Raw genomic sequence first — 25,144 nt, 5'->3', positions numbered from 1 at the left:
CGAAACGGCGACAGCCATAACGCTGAACTCAATGCTAAAATGTGCAGTCCACCAACCAATTGGTGACACCACCGTGACTACATCCATTATTACAGTCTATGAAGAGAACGCAAATACTTGACCCTGCCAGCTCTCCAGTGCAATCCGTTTGAGCCCAATGTATGCATAGTAGGGCTAGATATCAATTCAAAATGTTGACTTCAGTATTAATACAGTACCATTAAAATCGTACTGATAATAATAGAGTACTTCAGTTTTTTTGTACCAAATTTGATTCCCATGTTTTTGTTACAGCTAAGTTAATGTTAAATGTCTTGTTTCAGTTTCTCAAGTAATTTTTTAGGTGTTTGGTTGTGGTCCCTTTAAGAGTTACTGAATGTCAGTAAAAGGAAGTTACCTAGTTGTGTCCTGTGATAACTAATCAGGAAGTAAATGAGCATTACACAGAGAGTTGCTATTTTATTGTGTCTGAGCAAATCCAGCAACATCTGCACACATCTTATGCCTTTGGTTGCATCTGGAGTATGTATCTATTGTTTTCTTTCTTACTTAATATGGAAGACCATTATTTTTGTCATCAATAATTACGTTCCGTGAAGTTTAACAATAGAACTTGACAGAGTTACTATTGTGGATATCTACACTGTTCTTAGGTCATTAAAAGTTCATATGGGGATAAAAACACATAAAGAAGTGAAGTTAAATATACAATAAATATGTAAAATATTTGACTGTAAAATGGGAAAACAATGAATTTGAATTCATATTTTGGTTGGTAAATTGTGTACATTCTGTACATGACATGATGTTTTCCTTGCAACACCAATAAACCTGGGGACAAAGGGACAGCAGTCTTGATGTTGGGAAGACATTTATCTGATTGGCTGCAAGCAAAATCATACAAATATTAAATGTTTTACTAGATCTTGGTACAGAAAGGTTCAAATGCAGGTTATTTGAGAAGCTTTAATACTACTTGGTTATTTTGGTTAAAAGGTATCGTGCACCGATACCTAGCCCTTGTAGGTATTATTCAAGAGAATTAACAGCAAGTGAGTGGTGTATTGCTGGTGTTTCCATCATGCAACTTGCACAATACTTGAAGAATACAAACATTGGAAGTTGAAGAAGAAGGGTAATTTAGACTGAGCCAACATTGGTAACTTGTGATGGTAAGTGCGACAGGGAAATCATCAGATATAGTCAAGGGACAGCAAGAAACTTGGTTGGTTTTGATCAAATTTCGAACCGGCTATGTGACAGCAATTTCCGCCTTTTTGCATCATGTCCTGCCTCCAGCGTGCTCTATCCAGGCGCCATCCCTCGCCTACACAACACAGACTATTAAGTCAAAAACATCTGACATGAACATTCTCCTATTGTGGGCTACATGTGCGAAAGGGCAATGTCCAGACCTCATTCTCTGAACATTGTCCACAGTACAGCTCACGTAACCTTCAAGCATCCGGAAGGGAGATACAGTACAAATAAGAGTGTGTGCATGGTTGATCAGCAACATGAAGTTAAAAATCACAAAGAGCAACTCACATCTTTAAGGCAGCCCATGAAGTTGTTGCTGACTGGTGATCCGGGCAGGTCGGCCGTGTTAGGGCTCCCTCCAATGTAGAAGAAGTCATCGGACCCCAACATGGTGTAATCTTCCTGGGTGTAACCAGTGGTGGTCAATATACCATCCACTGAGATGGTCACCTGGCATAGGCATGGCCCAAAAGAGACAGACAGAGAGAAAGATATAGAGGGAGGGAGACAGAGAAAAAGGGCAGGGATAGGTAGAAATAGAGTGTAGAGAAATTAGAAGAATGAGGAAGAAAAACAAGGAAGAAAGTGGATTAAACTCCGGTGGTAGGTGGGGTTGTCCCCTAAATGGTATCGCTTGGTTGGTTGCTTTTGGTGCCACTCAGACTGGGGGCTTTCACTCTAGAGTGCAGTTGCTAAGAGAAAACCAATGGAACAGGGCTGTGCTCACTGCGTAATCAATAACTCCTGAATTAATTGAGTAATGGCAAAAGTATAGGCTGTACCTGCATCCTACACTGGATCCATAAAGATATGTAAAAATCAATACAGCTGCCAGTACAAAAACATGATCTTATAGGCTACTTATTGTTAAACTATAAAACTGGGCTTTCCCTGTGTTTGGCAAAGCTACCCTGCAGTATTCCTCTCTTCACTCAGGGAACTACCAGTAAAAATATATCCCTTTCAATATTCTATCGCCTCCGGTCTCGTCTATTGTGCAAGGTTACACATTCTGTGCCGCACGTTTGATCGCTAACAGAGCTGAAAGTGCCGGGTGGAATCAAACACACAGCCGCGAGCTGACGTTATGAGATACAGTGGATTGAAATGCAGAATCAAGACCTAATATCCCCCAAAAACCATTTAAAAACACATGCATAAAGGGTACATTTGCGAGGCTCCTCCAGGCTTTTATTTTGTGAGATTGAGGTTTCTTTTAGGCTCAAATGGTATTTTGATGCCCTTGTATTAATGGAACATCACTAACTTGATCAAAAGGAGTTTTAACCTAAATTACTACAGCATGTGTGGGCACTGATTTTTGTAATTTAACTCCAGACCTTGCCAGTTCAAAGAATGCATTAACACAGGAGATATGCTCGATTGAAATAAGAATGAATCTCAAATGAGGATAGAGATTTCCATGACATCATTGCAGTACAAAGCAGCACACATGAATATGCTCATAAGGATAATTTGACTAATTATATTATATGATATTTCCTATCAGTGCCTCAGCTCTTCTGCTGTGCAAGCATCATGCCAAATAATGTTGTTTGATTTGCGAGGGATTTTTGCAGTTAGTGACCAATTTATTGTCTAATTAGCCTAATAGAGCTGGCCTGGGCGGAAGTGAAGGAGTCATGTCTCTGATTCAACATCTGTTAGTCTGCATAAATGAACACAGCTTAAATACAGGACTGCAGGGAGCTGTGTACACAACCATCTGTTTTTCATTACCTTTGCATGCACAGAATTGATGCTAGCATAAGATACTTTCATTCCATCTGAGGAAGGTAGGTTAAGATTTTGCATTTGACAGAACTCCATTTTTTAGACTTTCTTTTAGTGCAGTCAGAATGCACATAATTTTGCAGGATATGAGCTAGACATATTTTCTTTTTTTTCCTTAGATAACAGGCATAATTCCCCCCCAAAAAAACACAAAACAAAACAAAAAAACAAAAAAAAGACAAAACTCAAAACAAAGACAAAGATTAAACTCGGTATAAAGTACGGGAAACATTCGAAAACAAAAGGCTGGAAAGAAACCTTAGCAACTGCACTCAACAGATCAGTCGCCCCAGCTGAGTGCTCGTCTTCTCTTTTTCTTGACACTTTGTTTGGTTTTTTTTGTCCGTACTTCCCTTCTTAACAGGGCAACTCATTTTTATGTCTGCTGTTACGACTTGGAGATAAAGAGTGAAAGAATTGGCCAGATGTGTGGCATGAAGAGTCTGTTGCTTGACAGTGCTGGTGTGTTGGGGTCATCTTTGAAGATCTGGGAGGAGGCTTTCAACAGGGCCACTGCATTTATCCCACAGTGGCGAGAAAGACCTTACCGGAGGAGAAACAAGGTGGGGGTGGGGGTCTCACAATGTATGCCATTAAGAATGCTCGTAGGGTCTTTGGCCATGACCTCTTCTTGGGAGTCAAAGGCTACTGACATAACCGTACGGTTTTGGAAATCAAAATGGATTTTGGGGAATATTTTGTGCAGGGGAGTTGATGTGCTCATTGGGGCCATTAGCTACTATCATTGGCTAGCTGCCAGACACCTGCAAAGTTTCCAGCTTGAGAAGGAAAATAAAGTATTTGTAAAGTATTTGTTTTTTTCTTTCTCTTGCCACCTCCATCATCCCAGCTTCCAACGCTTAACTGGCTCGCCAAACTTTTTAATGTATTCAGTGCATCCAAAAATCCTTGGGGCAACCACATTACAGTCATAGATTTGTGTGATCACACCTAAGAAGCAATAAAAACACCCACAGAGACAATATGTCAGAGATCCAAAATAAGCACATGCATCGTTTTTCAAAAAAATGAACAATAGAAAAACAAATATCTCAGAGTTTCCTCTGAGGTGACTTTGTAATTATTCACAAGAGCTTCTTACTTTAAGCAGACTGCACACTCATCCCATTGAGTAACATTACAAGCACTTGCATCAGAGGCCAGAGGAGGGAAAAGGGTGATGATATCACCGGTGGAAATACCTCCAGGCCTGGAAGCCATACACTTGGAAGGAATCAAATTCTATCTCTAAAACATTTGCTGCAAAATGCAGACGGATTAGTCTATAAATGAAGGAGGAGTAAAATACTGTGGAAACCACTTAAAGTGATCATAGTTACTTACCGCTTCTCTTACTGAATCAAGCCTACATGGTTTAATTTGGTCTTTTTTATACATGATAACATTTGGAGGAAAATAAAAATAAAACCATGGCAATTCTAATAATTTATGTATGTGTTTTACTTTACTCCAATGACACTTTACATCAAAGTGACATTCATAGCTTACTGTTTATTTTCAAGCCTGTTGAAAAATGTGTGTATTACCAGCTTATAGGGCACCACAGGAATCAGCTCTTAAACCCAGAAGTTAGTTAGCATGTTAGCACCCTGGGGTCTATCCTCTAAACTCAATGAGGATTTTGAATGGGGTTTTGATTAGATGTCTGAAATAAGGTCTGTAGTTAACACAAGCTAAAGAGATGTTCACGTTTTGTCAGTAAATATATGTATATGTAAGTAAATCCCCCCCTTGTGAATTTTAAAGTTTAACGTGTCCTTTAAAAGGCGGTTGCTAACTAGTGGCTAAATGAGACCACAGTGGTTGTCGGGGACACTAAGCGCCATCATGCCGGACACGGACAGGAACTCTCTCACTTTTCTGCCTCACAGCTTCTAGTCGTTTTTTTCAGTGCTCTTGCAAACTCTTGTAGATGGTAAATTATGTTAATAAACAATTTATTAGGCTACGGATTCGCTAGCTTGTCAAAACTGCTGGTTAGCTTGTCGGACACCGTCTGAAGCTAACAGTAGTGATGTTCAAGTCATGTGACCGTGGTGTAGTTCGCAATAGCATAACATTAGCTTTTCACTTCTGTCTGCTACATTAACGTTTCATACATAATAAAAGATTTTTTCATTCATGAAGATTATCCTGCTGAACAAAACGTGTTAGCATCAGAAACGTGTGTTTGCCACAGAGCTTATTTTTTGCAATGATCCAAAATCCAATGCAAAAATCCCATAGGAGAATTCTCAATAGACCTCATGGTGATGTCTCTATAGTGAACCAATTTGACCCGGATAGACATGATCACTGTAAGAGAATTCCACAGTATGAAGATTGCATCACAGAGGTTTTGGCTGCTCGTCCTCTTCTGTTTTGAATTTCATCATTCACTTTACAAAAAAATTGAAAAATTATATTTTTACTTGTGACCAAGCCAACAGAAGTCCTACGATGTGAAATGTTGAATCCAGGTCATTTTACTTCCTTGACTTGAGAGCAATTGAAGTCTGAACCAAAGCATTCATTAACAGGCCATAGCAGCTCACCCTGTTTTTTACTTTATGAAAACAATAGATTTCTTTTGCTGGGAAGAAAATAATATTCAAGACATCTGACCACGTGCAACAATATGGCCAGGAAATACACATCTGTAATTGTGTGATCACAGTTTCTTTTTTGAAACCCAGTCTGGTGTATTAATGTCAGAAAAATGCCTGATAAATACAAAAATACACCTGTTTAATTAACACGTTTCTGTCAGTATTCTATTCTGCTCTTTTTATAGTGAGATCTTCATGTGACTGAAATACTAATGGAATAAATTTGACAGAAATCGAAACATGTGGCCTGACTGTAACATGAACAAATACCTAAAACAAGCAATTAGCACAAAAGCACTATAAATAGGGCTGTCTAAATAAGACAACACATGCAACTTGCTGCTTCTGTTGGATCTCTTGTTTTTTCCAAACTGCTCTACCAATACTCCTTTAGCCAGTACAAACAGAATCCAAACAGACAAGCTGATCTGTGCTGAACTGTGTGCCCCAGATATCATAGAAAACACAGACTGGAGCTGTTTACAGATGAATAAATATACTGTGAAGGGATTGACACAGCTCTGAATCCAAAACATGGAGAGCATTCCATTTTACCCATCCACATGCCGACATGGTCCTGTGGTGGGGGAATGGTTTCTGTTATGATATCAATCTCCCCTCGCTTCAATCAATCTTTCTTTTGTGCTCGTTCCTCATAAACCACCCACTACCTACAGAAATGTGAAGCCTTTGTAATGGGGCTTCACGTGTAGCATATGGTGAACTGGAACGGTTCTCCTCGTGGAGTCCCGCTGTGTGATCAGCTGAGTGTGTTACTGGCTCATTGACCATATCTGGCTCCATGACTGCAGGCTGCCGGCAACTCCGACAAGTAGATCCTCCTTCTCATCAAGTGAACAAAGGTCAACATGTTTCCAGCTGTGATTTCACTGACCATACTTCTGTTGCACATGGAAATCAATAGCACTGTAACTGAAATGATTGGACTAACTAGAGCAATTTATTCCATTGGGCTTAAATCACGTTTGCACACCCACAGGCTTCATTCATATTCAGGATTGTGTTAGCTATTCATGTGCTGACTTGTATTGAATCCCATTACCAACAATGTGATTTAAAAGAAAAGTCATAATATTGAGAAACCTTCTCAAAGTAACTACTTAGTACCTCAAAATAATGACTTAGTATAGCAATGTAATGATACATTTTCAAAATACTTATAATACAAATTATTTACTTGATTCCTATGGTCTATGTCTAGTACCATCAGGTTGAATGCACTTATTGCAAGTCACTTTGGACAAAAGCGTAAATGACATGTAATGTAATGTAATGTAAAATAACAGTCAAGTATTGCAATATAATGGGAACATTCAAAATAATGACTAAGTTTAGCAACATAATGGTAACTTTCAAAATAAGGACTTAGTATGGCAGCATAACAGGAAACTTTAACAGGAAGCTTAGTATAGCAACGTTATGGTAAATTTTCAAAGTAAGAGCTTAGTATTGCAATGTAATGGTAAATTTCAAAAAAAGGACTTAGTATTACAACATAATGGTAAACTTTCAACATAATGACAACTAAGTTATACAATATAATGGCAACTTTTAAAAAAAAAGACTAAGTATAGCAATGTAATGGTAAACTTTCGACATAATGACAACTAAGTATTACAATATAATGGGGAAACTTTCAAATTAATGACTTATTACCTCAACATAATGATAATTTTGAGTATTTTGACATAATGAGTCAGTTTATCAAAAAAATAGAAATGATTGGGTTTGTATCTTAAAATAATGATTTAATATCTCAAATGAATGACATGCAAGCTTATATTAAGTCACTATTTTGAGAAGGATCCTAAGATACTAAGTTTTTATTTCGAGAAAATTTCTCCTCAAACTGACTTACAGGATCTTTTTGTTCCATCACAAGGCTACGTTTTCATCTTTCCTCTTTCAATTTACTAGGGGAAATTGGCTTCCATAGTCTAGGGTAAAATAAAATTTGGTACAGCAGCTATAAATACTTCCGCAAAGAAGTGCTTCAGAATGAACCCAGATGGTATTGAGGGGCTGGGGAGAGGAATCAAAGCAAGTCTTGAAGCCACATTCCCAATATTAAAGAATAATTGTGCACGTTATGGTATTTAAAGCTATATCATGTCAGGCTTTCAACACATTCAACGGGTAATATGACTTCCTTCCCCTTACTGTGCTCACATCTTCTGTTCAGGAATACAGATCATGTTCCAACCTTCAGATCCCAAAGGCAGTCGTGATTTTGAGCCACATTTTACTTTCAGAGGCAGTTTCTTTGTCAGCAATTTCTAACTTATGCAGCACAGTCTGGACACCTCCCCATCAGTACCTTCATAAATTCAACATTATAATCCATGCAGAGAGGAGGCAGCAAGCTTACCTTGAAAATGCACCACTTACCCTTGTTGGCACTACATTTGATCTTTTGCAGGGAGAAACAACGCGTTAAAGTTTAGAGTTAATATATTGCATTATACAGTTGAAGGCTCACATTAGAAATCATCACACACTGACCCCCCCCCCCCCCTATCAGTGCAGGTCAAAGCCAGACCAGCAGGAAGGAAGGAAGTGCAAGACATGAAGGGGAAGAAGAGTTCCCATCCAGCTGTGGACTTCGGTAGGTGTCTGGCAGCTTGTCAATAATATTTATTGTCGGAGGCGAATCTGTCTTTCAACAGTAAATATGGAATATGTAGTTTTAACTGAGCTACATATCTGGGTTAGTAAATGAGGGAGGCTTGGGGCAAGTGCTGTTTTGGCAACAGTTGTCAAGGGGATGGGGGAGAAAAAGAGGGGGGAGATTTTTTTTTTTGTTAACTATGTGCCGAAAAAAGGGAGGGTGAACAAAATCGGTTAGTACTTTTGTAAGTAAGGGAAAGTCAGACACAAAAATGGTTGTTAGTACAGTTACAACAAAGGTTTGATTCAAACAGTAGATTAGTAAACACTGTTTTAGTAAATTTAGTAATAAGTAGGTGAGGATTCTTTAAAAGTCCTCTGAAATTTGATTGCTCAAACCAGGTCCAAAATGTTGGACTGAATGTGTTATTTCATGTGCGAGGGTTTGTTTTGGTTAAGAGGAAACAAAATGAATCCATCCAAGCTAACAGGGTGACACACAAGCCATGCACTTAAATGGGACGATGACAGGAAAAATGAGGATGAGGGAGGGAGGGATGGAGGGGAGGGGAGGGGGGGTTCCATTAGACACAACACAAACAGACCAACTATTAAAGAAAAAAAAAACATCTGGCAAGATGCAGCAAAATGGGAAAAGTAGTAGGGGGATAAATGTAATTGCAGGGCACCACAACACCAGACAAATGGGGAGAAAGGAAAGAGAGCTTTCAATGTTAAAGGTTTGGACAAGACTGCAACAAAAAAAACCCATCTAGACACGTGTGGGACAGACTGACACGCGCTAGGCTAGAGCAGCATTTACACCCCGCGTGTGTATGCTGATGTGATGTTCTAGCCGATAGGAACGTGCAAAAACAGGGTGCGGGGAGGATACAACCACTGGAGTCAGTTTGGAGGTGGAAGTGGAGACAGGATGGGACCGATGTCACCAATCACAGATGGAATCAACGGAAATGAGAGGGTTTTTTTAAAGAATAGGGAACATTGAGAGGGGAGAGAGGACGTTCCCCGTCGTGGTGAATAGAGCAATTAGTATTCAAATGGTGGGGACGTGTCGTATCATCGCTATCCCCTGTCCTCCACGCTATTGGACACAGATCTGTACTCAGACATGATTGCAGTCCTCATTATGCCTCCACAGTATTTCCGATGCTCACTCAAAAATTGCTTCATTACTTTTTGTCAAATTTGAGCCAAGACCGAGTGAGTCAGTAGCAGATAGGGTGGCTTTTCCGCTCACTCATAACACTTTTCTCATGTGTTTCGTGATGGATTGGAAAGATTTATTCCTTTGGGGGGGCATCAATCCTCTATTCACCCAGAAAATGAAAGTCTGTCTCCCCTCTTTACTTGTTCCCTTTTTTTTTAGTTTCAGCAAGAGAAGGTGTGAGGTCATTATTCATTTTAGTAAGTTAATTTTGTTTAGAAGTAAAAAGAAATCATAATAAAGTAAAATAAATAAAACAGCAAGAGGGTGTGGCTAACATGTTTCATGGCCATATTGATTATATTAGGACAATTGATATATGTATGTATATATGTTAGCCATGATATATACATATACATATATACTCAATGCAATCTGTATATAAAAACAACAGAAATAAAAAGATTGGGAAAAGGGGGAAGTCAAGTCTCTTCATGCAAAGGGTGAGGCCAGTAAAGTATAAGAAATATAAGTTAGTGTTAGTGTTAATGAGGGGTCGATCGCACACAGGTCAGATTTTCCCAGGCAGTTTTCTTTATGGCCAATGGCCAGACAGTTTTATTTATTGATTAAAAAGTCCAGTGAAAGCAAGTAAGATTAAAATAACATAAATGTCTGCAAGTTATTTTGGATAAAATGCCAGAAAAAGCCAATTTTGAGCTTTTAGCAGTGCTCCTTGTTGGATTTTCTGCACCCAAGATCAGACGACTTATGGCACATTACATTTATTAAGTGTGTACATGTGTGTGGAAGAGCCAGAGTGTGTTCAGGTGCTGGTCTGGGAACAGCCCCCTCTTGATAATAAATCTGCTGGAGGCCGCTAATGGGATCAAACCTTCATTTGAGGCCTACTTTACAACAAGGGCTTCGGCCATTAAATCACGTTGTTAATACTCTTCATGAGTCCATAAAGCACAATTTGGCGAGCCAGGCTAACAGGTCTGAGGATAACGGGCTGAACAGGGGCCAACTGAGGCCACATGGCAAGATGGTCTCAAAGTAATTCTTCTCATGGTGTTAAAATGTTCAGGGAGTTATTATTATTTTTTTACTTCCTCTCACTGGAGTTGCTCTAGTTGTCTATTTGTGTGCTTGAGAAGTCTGCTGTGTACGCTCACTTCATAGGGTTCTTCTAGGAAAATAAATCAGGAGGAAACAGGGATTAACAAAAAAAGTAAAGGTTACTATTTATACTTTTCAATTTAGAAAATATCTTGCATTATGGTTCTTTATTTCTTCATACGGATAGAGTTTGAAGTAACAGAAAAAAATAAATAAAAAGGGACAGAAATAAACAGCAAAAAATAAAATGTTAAATCTGATTTAATTTCTGTTTCTTTTTGGGCAGACCTCTTTGGATGAACACGTTCTTCTTTTAAGGAAGGGGGGAACTGGATGGCAATAAAAAGCAATAACATATATATAGAGAGAGGACTAAAAGAAAAACAGAGAGGTGGAGTTTTTCAGCTACCTTGGAATTGATGGCGGATTGTACTTTCAGTAAAGCAAACAGAATAGAAAGAGGTAACGGAAAACCCAGGGCAAACCAAAGTATAAGACAATTAGAATGATATCTACCATATAATGCAGTTTGTTTACCATAGCGTGTCCAATGCCTGCGTGCTTCAGGAGAAAACAGGGGGAGGAGAAAGAAAAAAAATAATGACAAACCTTAAACTCAAGAAAACACACCTCAACCCCTAAAAAGTGGCAAAGAAAAAAAAGAAGAAAAATCGCCTTTTTCCAAAACCAGCTTCTCCTTTCAATAACAAAAATCTAATAATAAAATGTAATTTCAAAGAAAATATCTTTTCCCTATTGCTCATATAGTAAAACATCCAAATAAAGAAATAAAGAAAGCAATCGTATCATTATTTTGTTTGAAAAGGGTCATCTACAAAATAAAATAAAAGGAATAAAAGGATAACAATACATTGTTAGTATGTAAGTCGCAAGTTAAGTAGAGAAAACAACAGATGGTTCACATTCCGTGAATGACACAGTGTTAGTTGTTGAAATCATAAAAAGGTAAGGGAAAAGAAAATTCACCAATGAAAAGAATCAAATTGGAAGAATTCTGAAGCTTGTTGTTAGTAAAAGAGACAAGAGTTAGCAAATCAACTTCCATAGAGGGGATCTGGGTCGTTTTGATGGGGATGTTTGTTTTGAGGAGGGGAAGGGGGTGAGGGAGAAGTACATCAGTATTCACTCTGACAGGCTAATGTGGTCAGTGGGCTCGGCTGGCGGTACGTAGGGTCCTTTAGTACTGGGCGGGGGGCCAATCATGACTTGATGACTTGAAAAGGTGCAAATCTCTAAGCAAAATTTCCCCAAAGTAGTCAGTACGGGGCTTATGAGATATATGCAAGAAAGAAAAACAAAAATGAAAAGAAATTATTGCATTGCAAAAATGTACAATTGTGGTCAAAACTGCAGTGCATCAGGGGGAAAAATGATAGATTTAGCATATTCTGTAGCATGAGAGGAAAGGATAGAGAAAGGTAGAGAGAAAGATGGAGGTGTTTCACTGAGCAGCATCCTGAAAGAGAGAGTAATCGTCATTTAGTGATCATTTCAACAATGAAGAGCAAGTCTTGCAGCCCCTGGGGAGAGAAAAAGCATGCACACTAGAAGATGAAATGGAAATAAATCAGTCAATAAATAAGGAACCATGTGACATTAGGCGTGTTTCCACTGAGTACTTTTTGGAAAGCCAATAAGTGTTTTGGCGACACCCACTAGTTAGTTCCCCTAAGCCTCTGTTTCCATACAGGTACTTTTGTAGCAGCGAATGTTACAACAGACCGACGCGGCAAGCGATGTTGCCAACTTGCGACTTTGTTGTTATATTTAGCGACTATTCAGACTCCTCGAGCAACTCAAAAAGCGACTAGCGACAAATCTAGCAATTTTTTTCTGCTCTCTTTGGAGACTTTTGGGGTCTACTTCTTACTCTTCTTGACGAGTAGCAGGCGCCGTCCCAAAGCACTCACAAGCGGCCCAGTCCTCTGCAGCAGTCTCTCCCAGCCGCAGATAGAGCAGGAGATTTTAACCCCTCAGTGTCCAGTTTGCACCAGGCTGCAAATGAATCACACATGCACGAAATCGCCGCCTCAATCGTATCCAATCAGCGTCGACAAATTAGAAGTGGCTCGGTAGCGGCTCAGAAAGTACCGACCTGAGGCAGGTACTTTCTGAGCCGCTACCTGAGCTACTAACCGGTGAAGTTCGACATATCTTGGGCAGATCCTCTCTCCCATGCCACTCTCATAGCGGCTCACTAGAGGGAAACGTACCTAATGGAAACATGCCTATTGCAATCCCATCAACAGTGTGTGCATTTTGTCTGTGGACTCCAGTGAGGGGAATAGACAACAGTACAGAGTATAGTGTTGAATTCAGGTCAAAGGTATGTTCAGTCTGTTGCTAGTCCAGGCTGTGTTCATTTTAGTATACAACTAGTCTATGCAAATATTGTGCATAAGGTTAATTACTGAGCAGAAACGGCCGTGGGGAGCCTTAAGCTACCTCTGAAAAAGGCTGATCCACCCCTAACCCACATAGTCAGGCGGCTTAGGTAAATAAAGAGGACACGCCGGACAAAAGCACCAAATTTTTTCCACATGCTCTCGATGAGCATAAGTTTTAATTTTTGATTGGAGCCACTTCATCAAGACTGCAGATCGAAGATGGCAGCCGTATAAAATCTATGAGAACCAATATATCTTCCAAGCCACTTAGAAGGTCAATTTAAAGCTATTGAGAATATCACAAGATGATTATTTGATCAAATAGATATGTTCAATCTTGATAAAGTGGCTCCTTTCAAAATTGAAACCTATGGTGATAGAGAACATGTGGGGGAAAAAATTGTGCTTTTTTCCAATGTGTTCCCATTCTTCTCAAAGCCACCTGACAAACAGTAATGCGATGGAAAATATTTCTACAATAAAACCGACCCATACGTAACAAAAGTAATCTGTGAAGTAATATTCTTCATTTATGTACCACTCCGTTAAAATGCTCCACTACAAGTTAAAGTTGCATTAAAACCTTAAGTAGAAAAAGTATCAGCGTCAGAATGTACTTAAATGTACTCTTTATGGCGCAACTTAAATTGTTATAAACTGTATATATTCCAATGTATTTATGTAAGCAGCACTTTAATGTTGATAAGGTAGGAATACATTTGATTTCTTAATATATTACATATATTTATGTGGGTTAATATATAATAATTTGTATCATTTTATATTTATGACATGTTTTAATGTTCAATTTTGAACTAAAAAAATAATGAAAGCTGGCTACTAAATGTAATGGAGTAAAAAAAAAAAAAAATTGCCGCTCTATCAGCAATAATAATAACAATGGCGGACTACATCATCCCTTTACAAATGTTGCTCCTGTTGCTTTTCTGTCATCGTATTATCTGTTCTATGGCTACTGCTCAGCAGCTTTTCGTTTAATGATTTATCATGTTTCTGTGGTTTTCAAGGTTGTTTATTATGGTTTTGACAAGGAAGTAACACACTGTGATCAAGGCTGAGCTGACAAGAGTGCTATCTATCAGTCATCAGTGAGGTAACTCCACTGCTAAATTTGTCAATGTGTCCATCAAATCATGTCCTGGGTCAATAGTGATTCAGTATACATGCCTATACTGATATTACTAGACATAAATGTGCTTCCACTGACTGTTAAAGCTACACCAGATTCCTGGACTTTCCAGCTCAGAAACAGAGTCTGACAGCAGGTTTTCATGGCTGGTTAGCTCTGAGCACCATGTCACTGAGTGGTGGTGGTAAGTCAGCCCCCCCCCCCCCCCCCTCACATCGGCAGCGAGAGGGTAAAAGATCCATCACTGAGATCTGCCCTGAGTTTTCCCTCAGGACGGAGTGGACATCTAGAGGACATCTTATATCTTGATCTGTAAGTTGAAATTGTCAGCTGCTGTGAGTGACCATATCTGACACCAGGATTTGGGCAAAAGGACGAATCTAGGGTGTCACACTTTTTGGTAACAGGGCACTTTCTGATTGAAATCCATATTTCTGACTTGGCTCTGGCTCTTACGACAAATCAGATTTTATAAGTTAGTATCTCGCCTAGTGGTCGTCAGGCAGTTTAGAACAATGGTGGAATGTAAATTTCTCTTTTATGTAGCGGAACTTTAGCCCAAATCGGACACTGTTTGGCTAACATTCTATCAAAAATTCATATTAACTACTAATATAAATGATCATGTTATGCTTACAATTAATTAAATGGTGTGAAACTAATGTCTAACTTCTTATCTTTTGAACCGTATATTGTTTTACCCGTGTACATTAGGCTCGGGTTTACCAGAGTCGGCTAAAGGACGCTAACTGCGGTGAACTAGCCGTGCGCTAACTGTATCCCAAGTCGGACACTTGGATTCCCTTGCTGTAAAATAATGGGGGCTGCTGAGTTTTTTCGGGGGAAATTGGATGTTTCTGGGTAAGCTAAATAAATAACACAGTTATCAGCCATCATTATAAACACACCTGGACCGTACTTCTGTCCTTCACAATAAAATACAGTACAGTAAAAGTAAAACTGAGTGTCACCCAGGCATTCTTACTACTTCCTCTCATCAGAGTTACTTTCATATTGTAATTGAGATTATTAAAAATCTCCATGTACATAAATTAAACTCCACACATAGATTGAAAAATATGTATAAATCAATTATACCTACCATGAAAACACCGGAAAGCGCGGCATTGCAGATGTGTCCGATTTGGGACACAGTCTCTATACATGAACATGTCAGTAATCCAATCTGAGTGGGGGAATTCTACTCTAAGTCCATTTTGATGCTGATACTTTTCTACTTTTACTTTAGTAAGATTTTGAATGCCAGATTGAAACTGCTGCTACGAATTTTTCATGTCTCCGCCTGGGTCAGCATTTGGGGAGTAAGTCCATAAGTCGGTCTTTGTGGTATATACACTACCGGTCAAAAGTTGGCCTTTTTTTCAGGGAACAAGAAGTGGATTAACAACTTAACTCTATGGAGTCTTAGGCTATTTTGTCCATTTTTGAATTCTTTTCATGTCTTTGTAAGTCATTTTGTGTCTTTTTTGGTCATTTTGTGTCTTTTTTTGGTCATTTTGTGTCTTTTTTTAGTCCTTTAGTCCAACATAAAATGTGATTTTGATTTTTTTTTTTTACTTTCAAAACACTATCATGCTCAATAAAGAATTTTAAATGTTGCAAATGTGCATTAATTTCAGAGTACACTGAGACATTCAACTGCATCATTTTCAATTAAATTCTGGAAAAGTTGGTGTGTTTTAAAACTTTCGACCGGTCGTGTACATAAGGTACAGGACTGTGGGTTTTTGTGTGTGGGATGGATTTCTATGTGTCCATGCCATCTGTGTGGGAGCTGAGTCTAAATGGCAGCCATAAACAAAGTCCTCCCCATGGGGCTAACTGGTCAGTTTGAAGCTTGATGCATGCCCACTCTTTGATCCGGGGTCATGGTTAAGTGCAATCACCAGTCACCCACTTGTCTAATGACTCCTACTAATCCATTAATTAGAAGAATGAGAGTCAATGGTGGATGTGATTGTGTATACACACACTACTGCACTCCCGTGTCGCTGAGTTTTGAAAAACAACACAGACATCAGCGAGTAGATATGATAGAAAAGAAGCTCCAACAACTGGGAACGCTTTATTAACTTAGACAAATGTACTCTCACAAAAGGTGACAATGACTGTGAGCTTTTCTACACCCATTGAAAGACAGCCTGTGATACAGCAGAGAATAGAAATGAGCGATTATTAAGTGCAACATTTTGAATTCTGTAAGTTTTAGATCCCTCACGGGCGTTTGATGTCTGGTTTCTGAACTTATCTCTCTCTTTCGGTTCTCTGACAGAACAGGCCTGGATGGTTGTGAAAAATGTATCCTTCAAAAAATTGCTGATGATCTTTGAAATTAAGCGATAAAGTGATGGCAGCGTGTGAAACGACGGGTGGTGGAAATGAAAGATAGAGGTTACATTTTGAGTTTTGTATGCATGGTGTCTGCAGAATATTGTATAATGGGTGGATATATGCATTTCAGTCCATTCTTCACATACGTTTGTAGCATATGGACGTTTATTTCTATTCTTATGAGTATGTTTTAATTTTGTGCTGGTCGTGTCCCCCTGTTAGTGCATGTGAGTCCTGATGAATGTGTTTGGTTGATGCATTTGTTTTGGTTGTTGGTTGTTTTGATGTGGTGATCTTGTTAAAATTTAGTATGAATTTTTTTGGTCCCTATTGTTGTAAATAGAATATCTTGCTCTTCAATGTTTCTTTGACAATTTAAATAATTATGTATGTACAGTACCAGTCAAAAGGTTGGACACTTTCTCTTTCAATGGTTTTTCTTTATTGTTATTATTTTTAACATTGTAGATTAATACTGAAGACTTAAAAACACATGAAATAACACATATGGAATTATGTTTTTTTTTTTTTTTTAAGTGTTAAACAGATTAGATTATTTTGCTTTAATGAGGGCTATGCACACTTCTGTTATTCTCTGTCAGCTTCATGAGCTGCTCACCTGGAATCGTTTTCAGTTAACAGGTGCGCCTCATTAAGAGTTAATTAGTGCCTTCTTAATGTGTTTGAGAACATCAAAGCAAAAGTGCTTATTTGAAGAATCTAAAATACAAAACATATTCTGGTTTGTGTAACACTTTTTGTTTACTATGATTCTACATGTTCCTTTGTAGTTTTGATGCCTTTAATATTAATCTGCAATGTAAAGATTTAGTAAAAAAACTAGAAAATTTCTAAAGAAATTTTGATTGTGTGCTTGCCTCTAGACCATCATTCTCGTGGCTCAAATCAACAGTCAAACAGTGACTCTGTCCTGAGTTCACAGATACCTCATACAAGTCTGTAGGAAAAACAGTTCACAAGTTAGTAAAAGGGGGCGTGGTCACTCAAAGGGGGCGTGGCTTGAATCAGCAGTTAAATAGGGACTCTGTCCTGAGTTCACAGACACCTCATACAAGTCTCTAGGACAAACGGTTCATAAGTTATGAAAGGGGGCGTGGCTAATCAAAAGGGGCGGGGTTATCAATCACCAGTTAAACAGGGACTTCATGCCGAGTAATCTGACACCTTATACAAGTTTCTAGGACAAACGGTTCATTAGTTATGAAAGGGGCGTGGCTAATCAAAAAGGGCGGGAATTTATGAAACATTGTTATGTATAAGTGGTCAGTGATGAACCATCATCATGCTTGGCAAGTTTGAGGAAGATTGGACAATGTATGGTCAAGTTATAAGGTCTGTTCACTTAGAGTAAACTGACAGTTATCAGTTAGAATGTCTGTGTTGGAGGAGGGAGGGGGGAGGGGGGAGGCTTTTGTAGCTAAGCAACCAGGTGGCCAGGTGGAGTCGACCAATAAGAGCAGAGCAATCAACTGAAATTAACTGACAGCTACAAGTTTCTAGGACAAACGGTTCATTAGTTAGTAAAAGGGGGCGTGGCTAATCAAAAAGGGCGGGAATTTATGAATAATTTTTATGTAGAACTGACAAGTGATGAACCATTATCATGCATGGCAAGTTTGAGGCAGATTGGACAATGTATGGTCAAGTTATAAGGTCTCATGTTTTATGAAGAAAGCCATGTCTGTTTACTTAGAGTAAACTGACAGTTATCAGTTAGAATGTCTGTGTGGGAGGGGTGGCGGGCTTTGGTAGCTAAGCAACCAGGTGCCCAGGTGGAGTCGACCAATCAGAGCAGAGCAATCAACTGAAATTAACTGATAGTTCTGCCACACTGAGCAGCCAGAGGGAGACAAACTGAAAATTCTGGCCTCGAACAGAAAGCATTTTTGGCAAAACCATAATACCTATCATTGATCCGACTTCACTTTGAGCGTCCTGAGTTCTTCCTCAACGTCTACATATATTTTTTATTTAAGAAAAATGAAAAAATAGCTTTGTTAGAGCGAATTAAAAAAACTCTTACAACTCCTTTTTTGAGATATCATCGTGCGTTTTTAATATGGGAGCCGATGCGGCAGTTGGTGCATTTTGTTTGAGCATCTGTGCGTCCTGCGCCCAAACTATAACTCTGACAGCTTTACCAGAGGATTGTGAGTGAGAGGACAAATTTTCCTACGTTTCTATGTATAAATTATTTCTGTAGAGTGAAATTTGCGGCCTGGAGCGCAGTTTTCAAATTTATTTTTTGACAATTCTTTCTCTCCCTCTACACTCTGTTTGATGACTTCCCCACTCTAGACTCTCCATAGGGTTACATTGGGGGGATTTTTTGACGTGTTTTTGCCCAATAATTTGAAAACCGTATGTCGAAACCCTTATAAAAGTCATAGCACACTTGTCATGGGCGAGCCGGTCGGTTTGATACCTTTTTTGTGTATGTGCGGCAAAAACTCTGGGAGGAGTAGTCGACCGAAAAATGACACGGAAGAAACGGAAGATTAAAAATAACTAGAAAATTTCTAAAGAAATTTTGATTGTGTGCTTGCCTCTGGACCATCATTCTCGTGGCTCAAATCAACAGTCAAACAGGGACTCTGTCCTGAGTTCACAGACACCTCATACAAGTCTGTAGGACAAACGGTTCACATGTTAGTAAAAGGGGGCGTGGTCACTCAAAGGGGGCGTGGCTTGAATCAGCAGTTAAACAGGGACTCTGTCCTGAGTTCACAGACACCTTATACAAGTTTCTAGGACAAACGGTTCATTAGTTATGAAAGGGGGCGTGGCTAATCAAAAAGGGCGGGAATTTATGAAACATTATTATGTATAAGTAGTCAGTGATGAACCATCATCATGCTTGGCAAGTTTGAGGAAGATTGGACAATGTATGGTCAAGTTATTAGGTCTGTTCACTTAGAGTAAACTGACAGTTATCAGTTAAAATGTCTGTGTTGGAGGAGGGAGGGGGGAGGCTTTTGTAGCTAAGCAACCAGGTGGCCAGGTGGAGTCGACCAATAAGAGCAGAGCAATCAAACTGAAATTAACTGACAATTCCGTCACAGTGAGCAGACAGAGGTCGACAAACTGAAAATTCTGGCCTCGAACAGAAAGCATTTTTGGCAAAACCATAATACCTATCATTGATCCGACTTCACTTTGAGCGTCCTGAGTTCTTCCTGAACATCTACATATGTTTTTTTTTAGGAAAAATGAAAAAATAGCTTTGTTAGAGCGATTTTAAAAAACTGTTAAATTTTTTTTTTGAGAAATCTTCCTTCATTTTTAATATGGGAGCCGATGCGGCAGTTGGTGCATTTTGTTTGAGCATCTGTGCGTCCTGCGCCCAAACTATAACTCTGACAGCTTTACCAGAGGATTGTGAGTGAGAGGACAAATTTTCCTACGTTTCTGTGTATAAATTATTTCTGTAGAGTGAAATTTGCGGCCTGGAGCGCAGTTTTCAAATTTATTTTTTGACAATTCTTTCTCTCCCTCTACACTCTGTTTGATGACTTCTCCACTCTAGACTCTCCATAGGGTTACATTGGGGGGATTTTTTGACGTGTTTTTGCCCAATAATTTGAAAACCGTTTGTCGAAACCCTTAGAAAAGTCATAGCACACTTGTCATGGGCGAGCCGGTCGATTTGATACCTTTTTTGTGTATGTGCGACCAAAACTCTGGGAGGAGTAGTCGACCGAAAAATGACACGGAAGAAACGGAAGAATAAAAATAAAAAGAAATAGTCCCGGTGAATAGTAGTTAGTGTGCTTTTGCAAGCAAGCACACAAAACTAGAAAATTCCTAAAGAAATTTTGATTGTGTGCTTGCCTCTGGACCATGACTCTCGTGGCTTATCAAAAGGGGCACGGATTAAACAGGGACTTTCTGCTGAGTACACTCACACCTCATACAAGTCTCTAGGACAAACGGTTCACTAGTTAGTAAAATGGGTGTGGCTTATCAAAAGGGGCGGGGTTATCAATCACCAGTTAAACGGACTCTATGCTGAGTAATCTGACATTTTATACAAGTTTCTAGGACAAACGGTTCATTAGTTAGTAAAAGGGGGCGTGTCTAATAAAAAGGGCGGGAATTTATGAATTATTGTTATGTAGAACTGAAAAGTGATGAACCATCATCATGCATGACAAGTTTGAGGCAGATTGGACAATGTATGGTCAAGTTATAAGGTCTCGTGTTTTATGAAGAAAGCCATGTCTGTTTACTGAGAGTAAACTGACAGTTATCAGTTAGAATGTCTGTGTTGGAGGAGGGGGGGGGGGGGGGGGCTTTGGTAGCTAAGCAACCACGTGGCCAGGTGGAGTCGACCAATCAGAGCAGAGCAATCAACTGAAATTAACTGACGATGGAGACAGTTCCATCAAAGTGAGCAGACAGAGGTCGACAAACTTGAAATTCTGGCCTCGAACAGAAAGCATTTTCGGCAAAACCATAATACCTATCATTGATCCGACTTCACTTTGAGCGTCCTGAGTTCTTCCTGAACATCTGCATATGTTTTTTTTTAAGAAAAATGAAAAAATAGCTTTGTTAGAGCGATTTTAAAAAACTGTTAAATTTTTTTTTTGAGAAATCTTCCTTCATTTTTAATATGGGAGCCGATGCGGCAGTTGGTGCATTTTGTTTGAGCATCTGTGCGTCCTGCGCCCAAACTATAACTCTGACAGCTTTACCAGAGGATTGTGAGTGAGAGGACAAATTTTCCTACGTTTCTATGTATAAATTATTTCTGTAGAGTGAAATTTGCGGCCTGGAGCGCAGTTTTCAAATTTATTTTTTGACAATTCTTTCTCTCCCTCTACACTCTGTTTGATGACTTCTCCACTCTAGACTCTCCATAGGGTTACATTGGGGGGATTTTTTGACGTGTTTTTGCCCAATAATTTGAAAACCGTTTGTCGAAACCCTTAGAAAAGTCATAGCACACTTGTCATGGGCGAGCCGGTCGATTTGATACCTTTTTTGTATATGTGTGACCAAAACTCTGGGAGGAGTAGTCGACCGAAAAAACACCACGGAAGAAACGGAAGAATAACTAGAAAATTTCTAAAGAAATTTTGATTGTGTGCTTGCCTCTGGACCGTGACTCTCGTGGCTTATCAAAAGGGGCAGGGATTAAACAGGGACTTTCTGCTGAGTACACTGACACCTCATACAAGTCTCTAGGACAAACGGTTCACTAGTTAGTAAAAGGGGGCGTGGCTAATCAAAGGGGCGGGGTTATCAATCACCAGTTAAACAGGGACTCTGTCCTGAGTTCACAGACACTTCATACAAGTCTGTAGGACAAACGGTTCATTATTTAGTAAAAGGGGGCGTGGCTAATCAAAAAGGGCGGGAATTTATGAATTATTGTTATGTAGAACTGATAAGTGATGAACCATCATCATGCATGACAAGTTTGAGGCAGATTGGACAATGTATGGTCAAGTTATAAGGTCTCATGTTTTATGAAGAAAACGCCATGTTTGTTCACTTAGAGTAAACTGACAGTTATCAGTTAGAATGTCTGTGTTGGAGGAGGGGGGGGGGGGGGGGGCTTTGGTAGCTAAGCAACCACGTGGCCAGGTGGAGTCGACCAATCAGAGCAGAGCAATCAACTGAAATTAACTGACAGTTCCGCTACCGGGGCAGACAGAGGTGAACAAACTGAAAATTCTGGCCTCGAACAGAAAGCATTTTTGGCAAAACCATAATACCTATCATTGATCCGACTTCACTTTGAGCGTCCTGAGTTCTTCCTCAACGTCTACATATATTTTTTTTTAAGAAAAATGAAAAAATAGCTTTGTTAGAGCGATTTTAAAAAACTCTTAAATCTGATTTTTTCAAAAATCCTCGTGTGATTTTAATATGGGACACAATGGGGCAGTTGGTCCGTTTTGGTGGCACTTCTCTGTGTCCTCCGCCCAAACTATAACTCTGACAGCTTTACCAGAGGATTGTGAGTGAGAAGACAAATTTTCCTCCGTTTCTATGTATAAATTATTTCTGTAGAGTGGAATTTGCGGCCTGGAGCGCAGTTTACAAATTTATTTTTGGACAATTCTTTCTCTCCCTCTACACTCTGTTTGATTACATCACCACTCTAGACTCTCCATAGGGTTACATTGGGGGGATTTTTTGACGTGTTTTTGCCCAATAATTTGGAAACCGTTTGTCGAAACCCTTATAAAAGTCATAGCACACTTGTCATGGGCAAGCCGGTCGATTTGATACCTTTTTTGTGTTTGTGCGACCAAAACTCTGGGAGGAGTAGTCGACCGAAAAATGACACGGAAGAAACGGAAGAATAATAATAAAAATAGTCCCGGTGAATAGTAGTTAGTGTGCTTTTGCAAGCAAGCACACAAAACTAGAAAATTCCTAAAGAAATTTTGATTGTGTGCTTGCCTCTGGACCGTGACTCTCGTGGCTTATCAAAAGGGGCACGGATTAAACAGGGACTTTCTGCTGAGTACACTCACACCTCATACAAGTCTCTAGGACAAACAGTTCACTAGTTAGTAAAATGGGCATGGCTTATCAAAAGGGGCGGGGTTATCAATCACCAGTTAAACGGACTCTATGCTGAGTAATCTGACATCTTATACAAGTTTCTAGGACAAACGGTTCATTAGTTAGTAAAAGGGGGCGTGGCTAATAAAAAGGGCGGGAATTTATGAATTATTGTTATGTAGAACTGAAAAGTGATGAACCATCATCATGCATGACAAGTTTGAGGCAGATTGGACAATGTATGGTCAAGTTATAAGGTCTCGTGTTTTATGAAGAAAGCCATGTCTGTTTACTTAGAGTAAACTGACAGTTATCAGTTAGAATGTCTGTGTTGGAGGAGGGGGGGGGGGGCTTTGGTAGCTAAGCAACCACGTGGCCAGGTGGAGTCGACCAATCAGAGCAGAGCAATCAACTGAAATTAACTGACGATGGAGACAGTTCCATCAAAGTGAGCAGACAGAGGTCGACAAACTTGAAATTCTGGCCTCGAACAGAAAGCATTTTCGGCAAAACCATAATACCTATCATTGATCCGACTTCACTTTGAGCGTCCTGAGTTCTTCCTGAACATCTACATATGTTTTTTTTTAAGAAAAATGAAAAAATAGCTTTGTTAGAGCGATTTTAAAAAACTGTTAAATTTTTTTTTTGAGAAATCTTCCTTCATTTTTAATATGGGAGCCGATGCGGCAGTTGGTGCATTTTGTTTGAGCATCTGTGCGTCCTGCGCCCAAACTATAACTCTGACAGCTTTACCAGAGGATTGTGAGTGAGAGGACAAATTTTCCTACGTTTCTATGTATAAATTATTTCTGTAGAGTGAAATTTGCGGCCTGGAGCGCAGTTTTCAAATTTATTTTTTGACAATTCTTTCTCTCCCTCTACACTCTGTTTGATGACTTCTCCACTCTAGACTCTCCATAGGGTTACATTGGGGGGATTTTTTGACGTGTTTTTGCCCAATAATTTGAAAACCGTTTGTCGAAACCCTTATAAAAGTCATAGCACACTTGTCATGGGCGAGCCGGTCGATTTGATACCTTTTTCGTGTATGTGCGGCCAAAACTCTGGGAGGAGTAGTCGACCGAAAAATGACACGGAAGAAACGGAAGAATAACTAGAAACAAAATTCCAGGGAAATTTTGGAGTGCCACGGGACTACTGCCGGATGATTCTCGTGGATTAAATCAGCAGTTAAACCGGGACTCTGTCCTGAGTTCACAGACACCTCATACAAGTCTGTAGGACAAACGGTTCACTAGTTAGTAAAAAGGGGCGTGGCTACTCAAAGGGGGCGTGGCTTCAATCACCAGTCAAACAGGGACTCTGTCCTGAGTTCACAGACACCTCATACAAGTCTATAGGACAAACGGTTCACTAGTTAGTAAAAGGGGCGTGGCTTATCAAAAGGGGCGGGGTTATTAATCAACAGTTAGACAGGGCCGCCATGCTGAGTAATCTGACACCTCATACAAATTTCTAGGACAAACGGTTCATTAGTTAAGAAAGGGGGCGTGGCTAATCAAAAAGGGCGGGAATTTATGAAATATTGTTATGTAGACAATCAGTGATGAGCCATCATCATGTATGACAAGTTTGAGGCAGATTGGACAATGTATGGTCAAGTTAAAAGAGTTAACTGTTTTCAGTTAAAATGTCTGTGTTGGAGGAGGGGAGAGGGAGGGGGGGGGGGGAGCTTTGGTAGCTAAGCAACCACGTGGCCAGGTGGAGTCGACCAATCAGAGCAGAGCAATCAACAGAAACTAACTGTCACTGACAATGCTTTGCTAAAGTGAGCAGCCAGAGGTGGACAAACTGAAAATTCTGGCCTCGAACAGAAAGCATTTTTGGCAAAACCATAACACCTATCACTAATCTGACTTCACTTTGAGCGTCCTGAGTTCTTCCTGAACGTCTACATATTTTTTTTTTTAAGAAAAATGAAAAAATAGCTTTGTTAGAGCGATTTGAAAAAACTCTTACATCTGATTTTTTCAAAAATCCTCACGTGTTTTTAATATGGGACTCAATGGGGCAGTTGATGCGTTTTGGTGGCACTTCTCTGTGTCCTGCGCCCCAACTATAACTCTGACAGCTTTACCAGAGGATT

The 25,144-nt window shown here is 39.5% G+C and overlaps 1 protein-coding gene across 1 annotated transcript in view; it reads right to left on the bottom strand.

Moving 5' to 3' along the window:
* nrxn2b (neurexin 2b) overlaps nt 1-25,144 on the bottom strand; it is a 948,314-nt gene that overhangs the window by 496,450 nt on the left and 426,720 nt on the right. Inside the window, exons 7-8 of the mRNA XM_059355183.1 lie at nt 11,119-11,142; nt 1,549-1,710 (exon numbers count right to left, since the gene is read on the bottom strand). Coding sequence (XP_059211166.1) covers nt 1,549-1,710; nt 11,119-11,142 — 186 coding nt within the window. The remainder of the gene's footprint in view (nt 1-1,548; nt 1,711-11,118; nt 11,143-25,144) is intronic.

Source organism: Centropristis striata, chromosome 17 (assembly GCF_030273125.1).
Source record: "Centropristis striata isolate RG_2023a ecotype Rhode Island chromosome 17, C.striata_1.0, whole genome shotgun sequence".
Classification (NCBI taxonomy): Eukaryota; Metazoa; Chordata; class Actinopteri; order Perciformes; family Serranidae; genus Centropristis; species Centropristis striata.
This window is presented reverse-complemented; position numbering and strand designations above follow the sequence as displayed.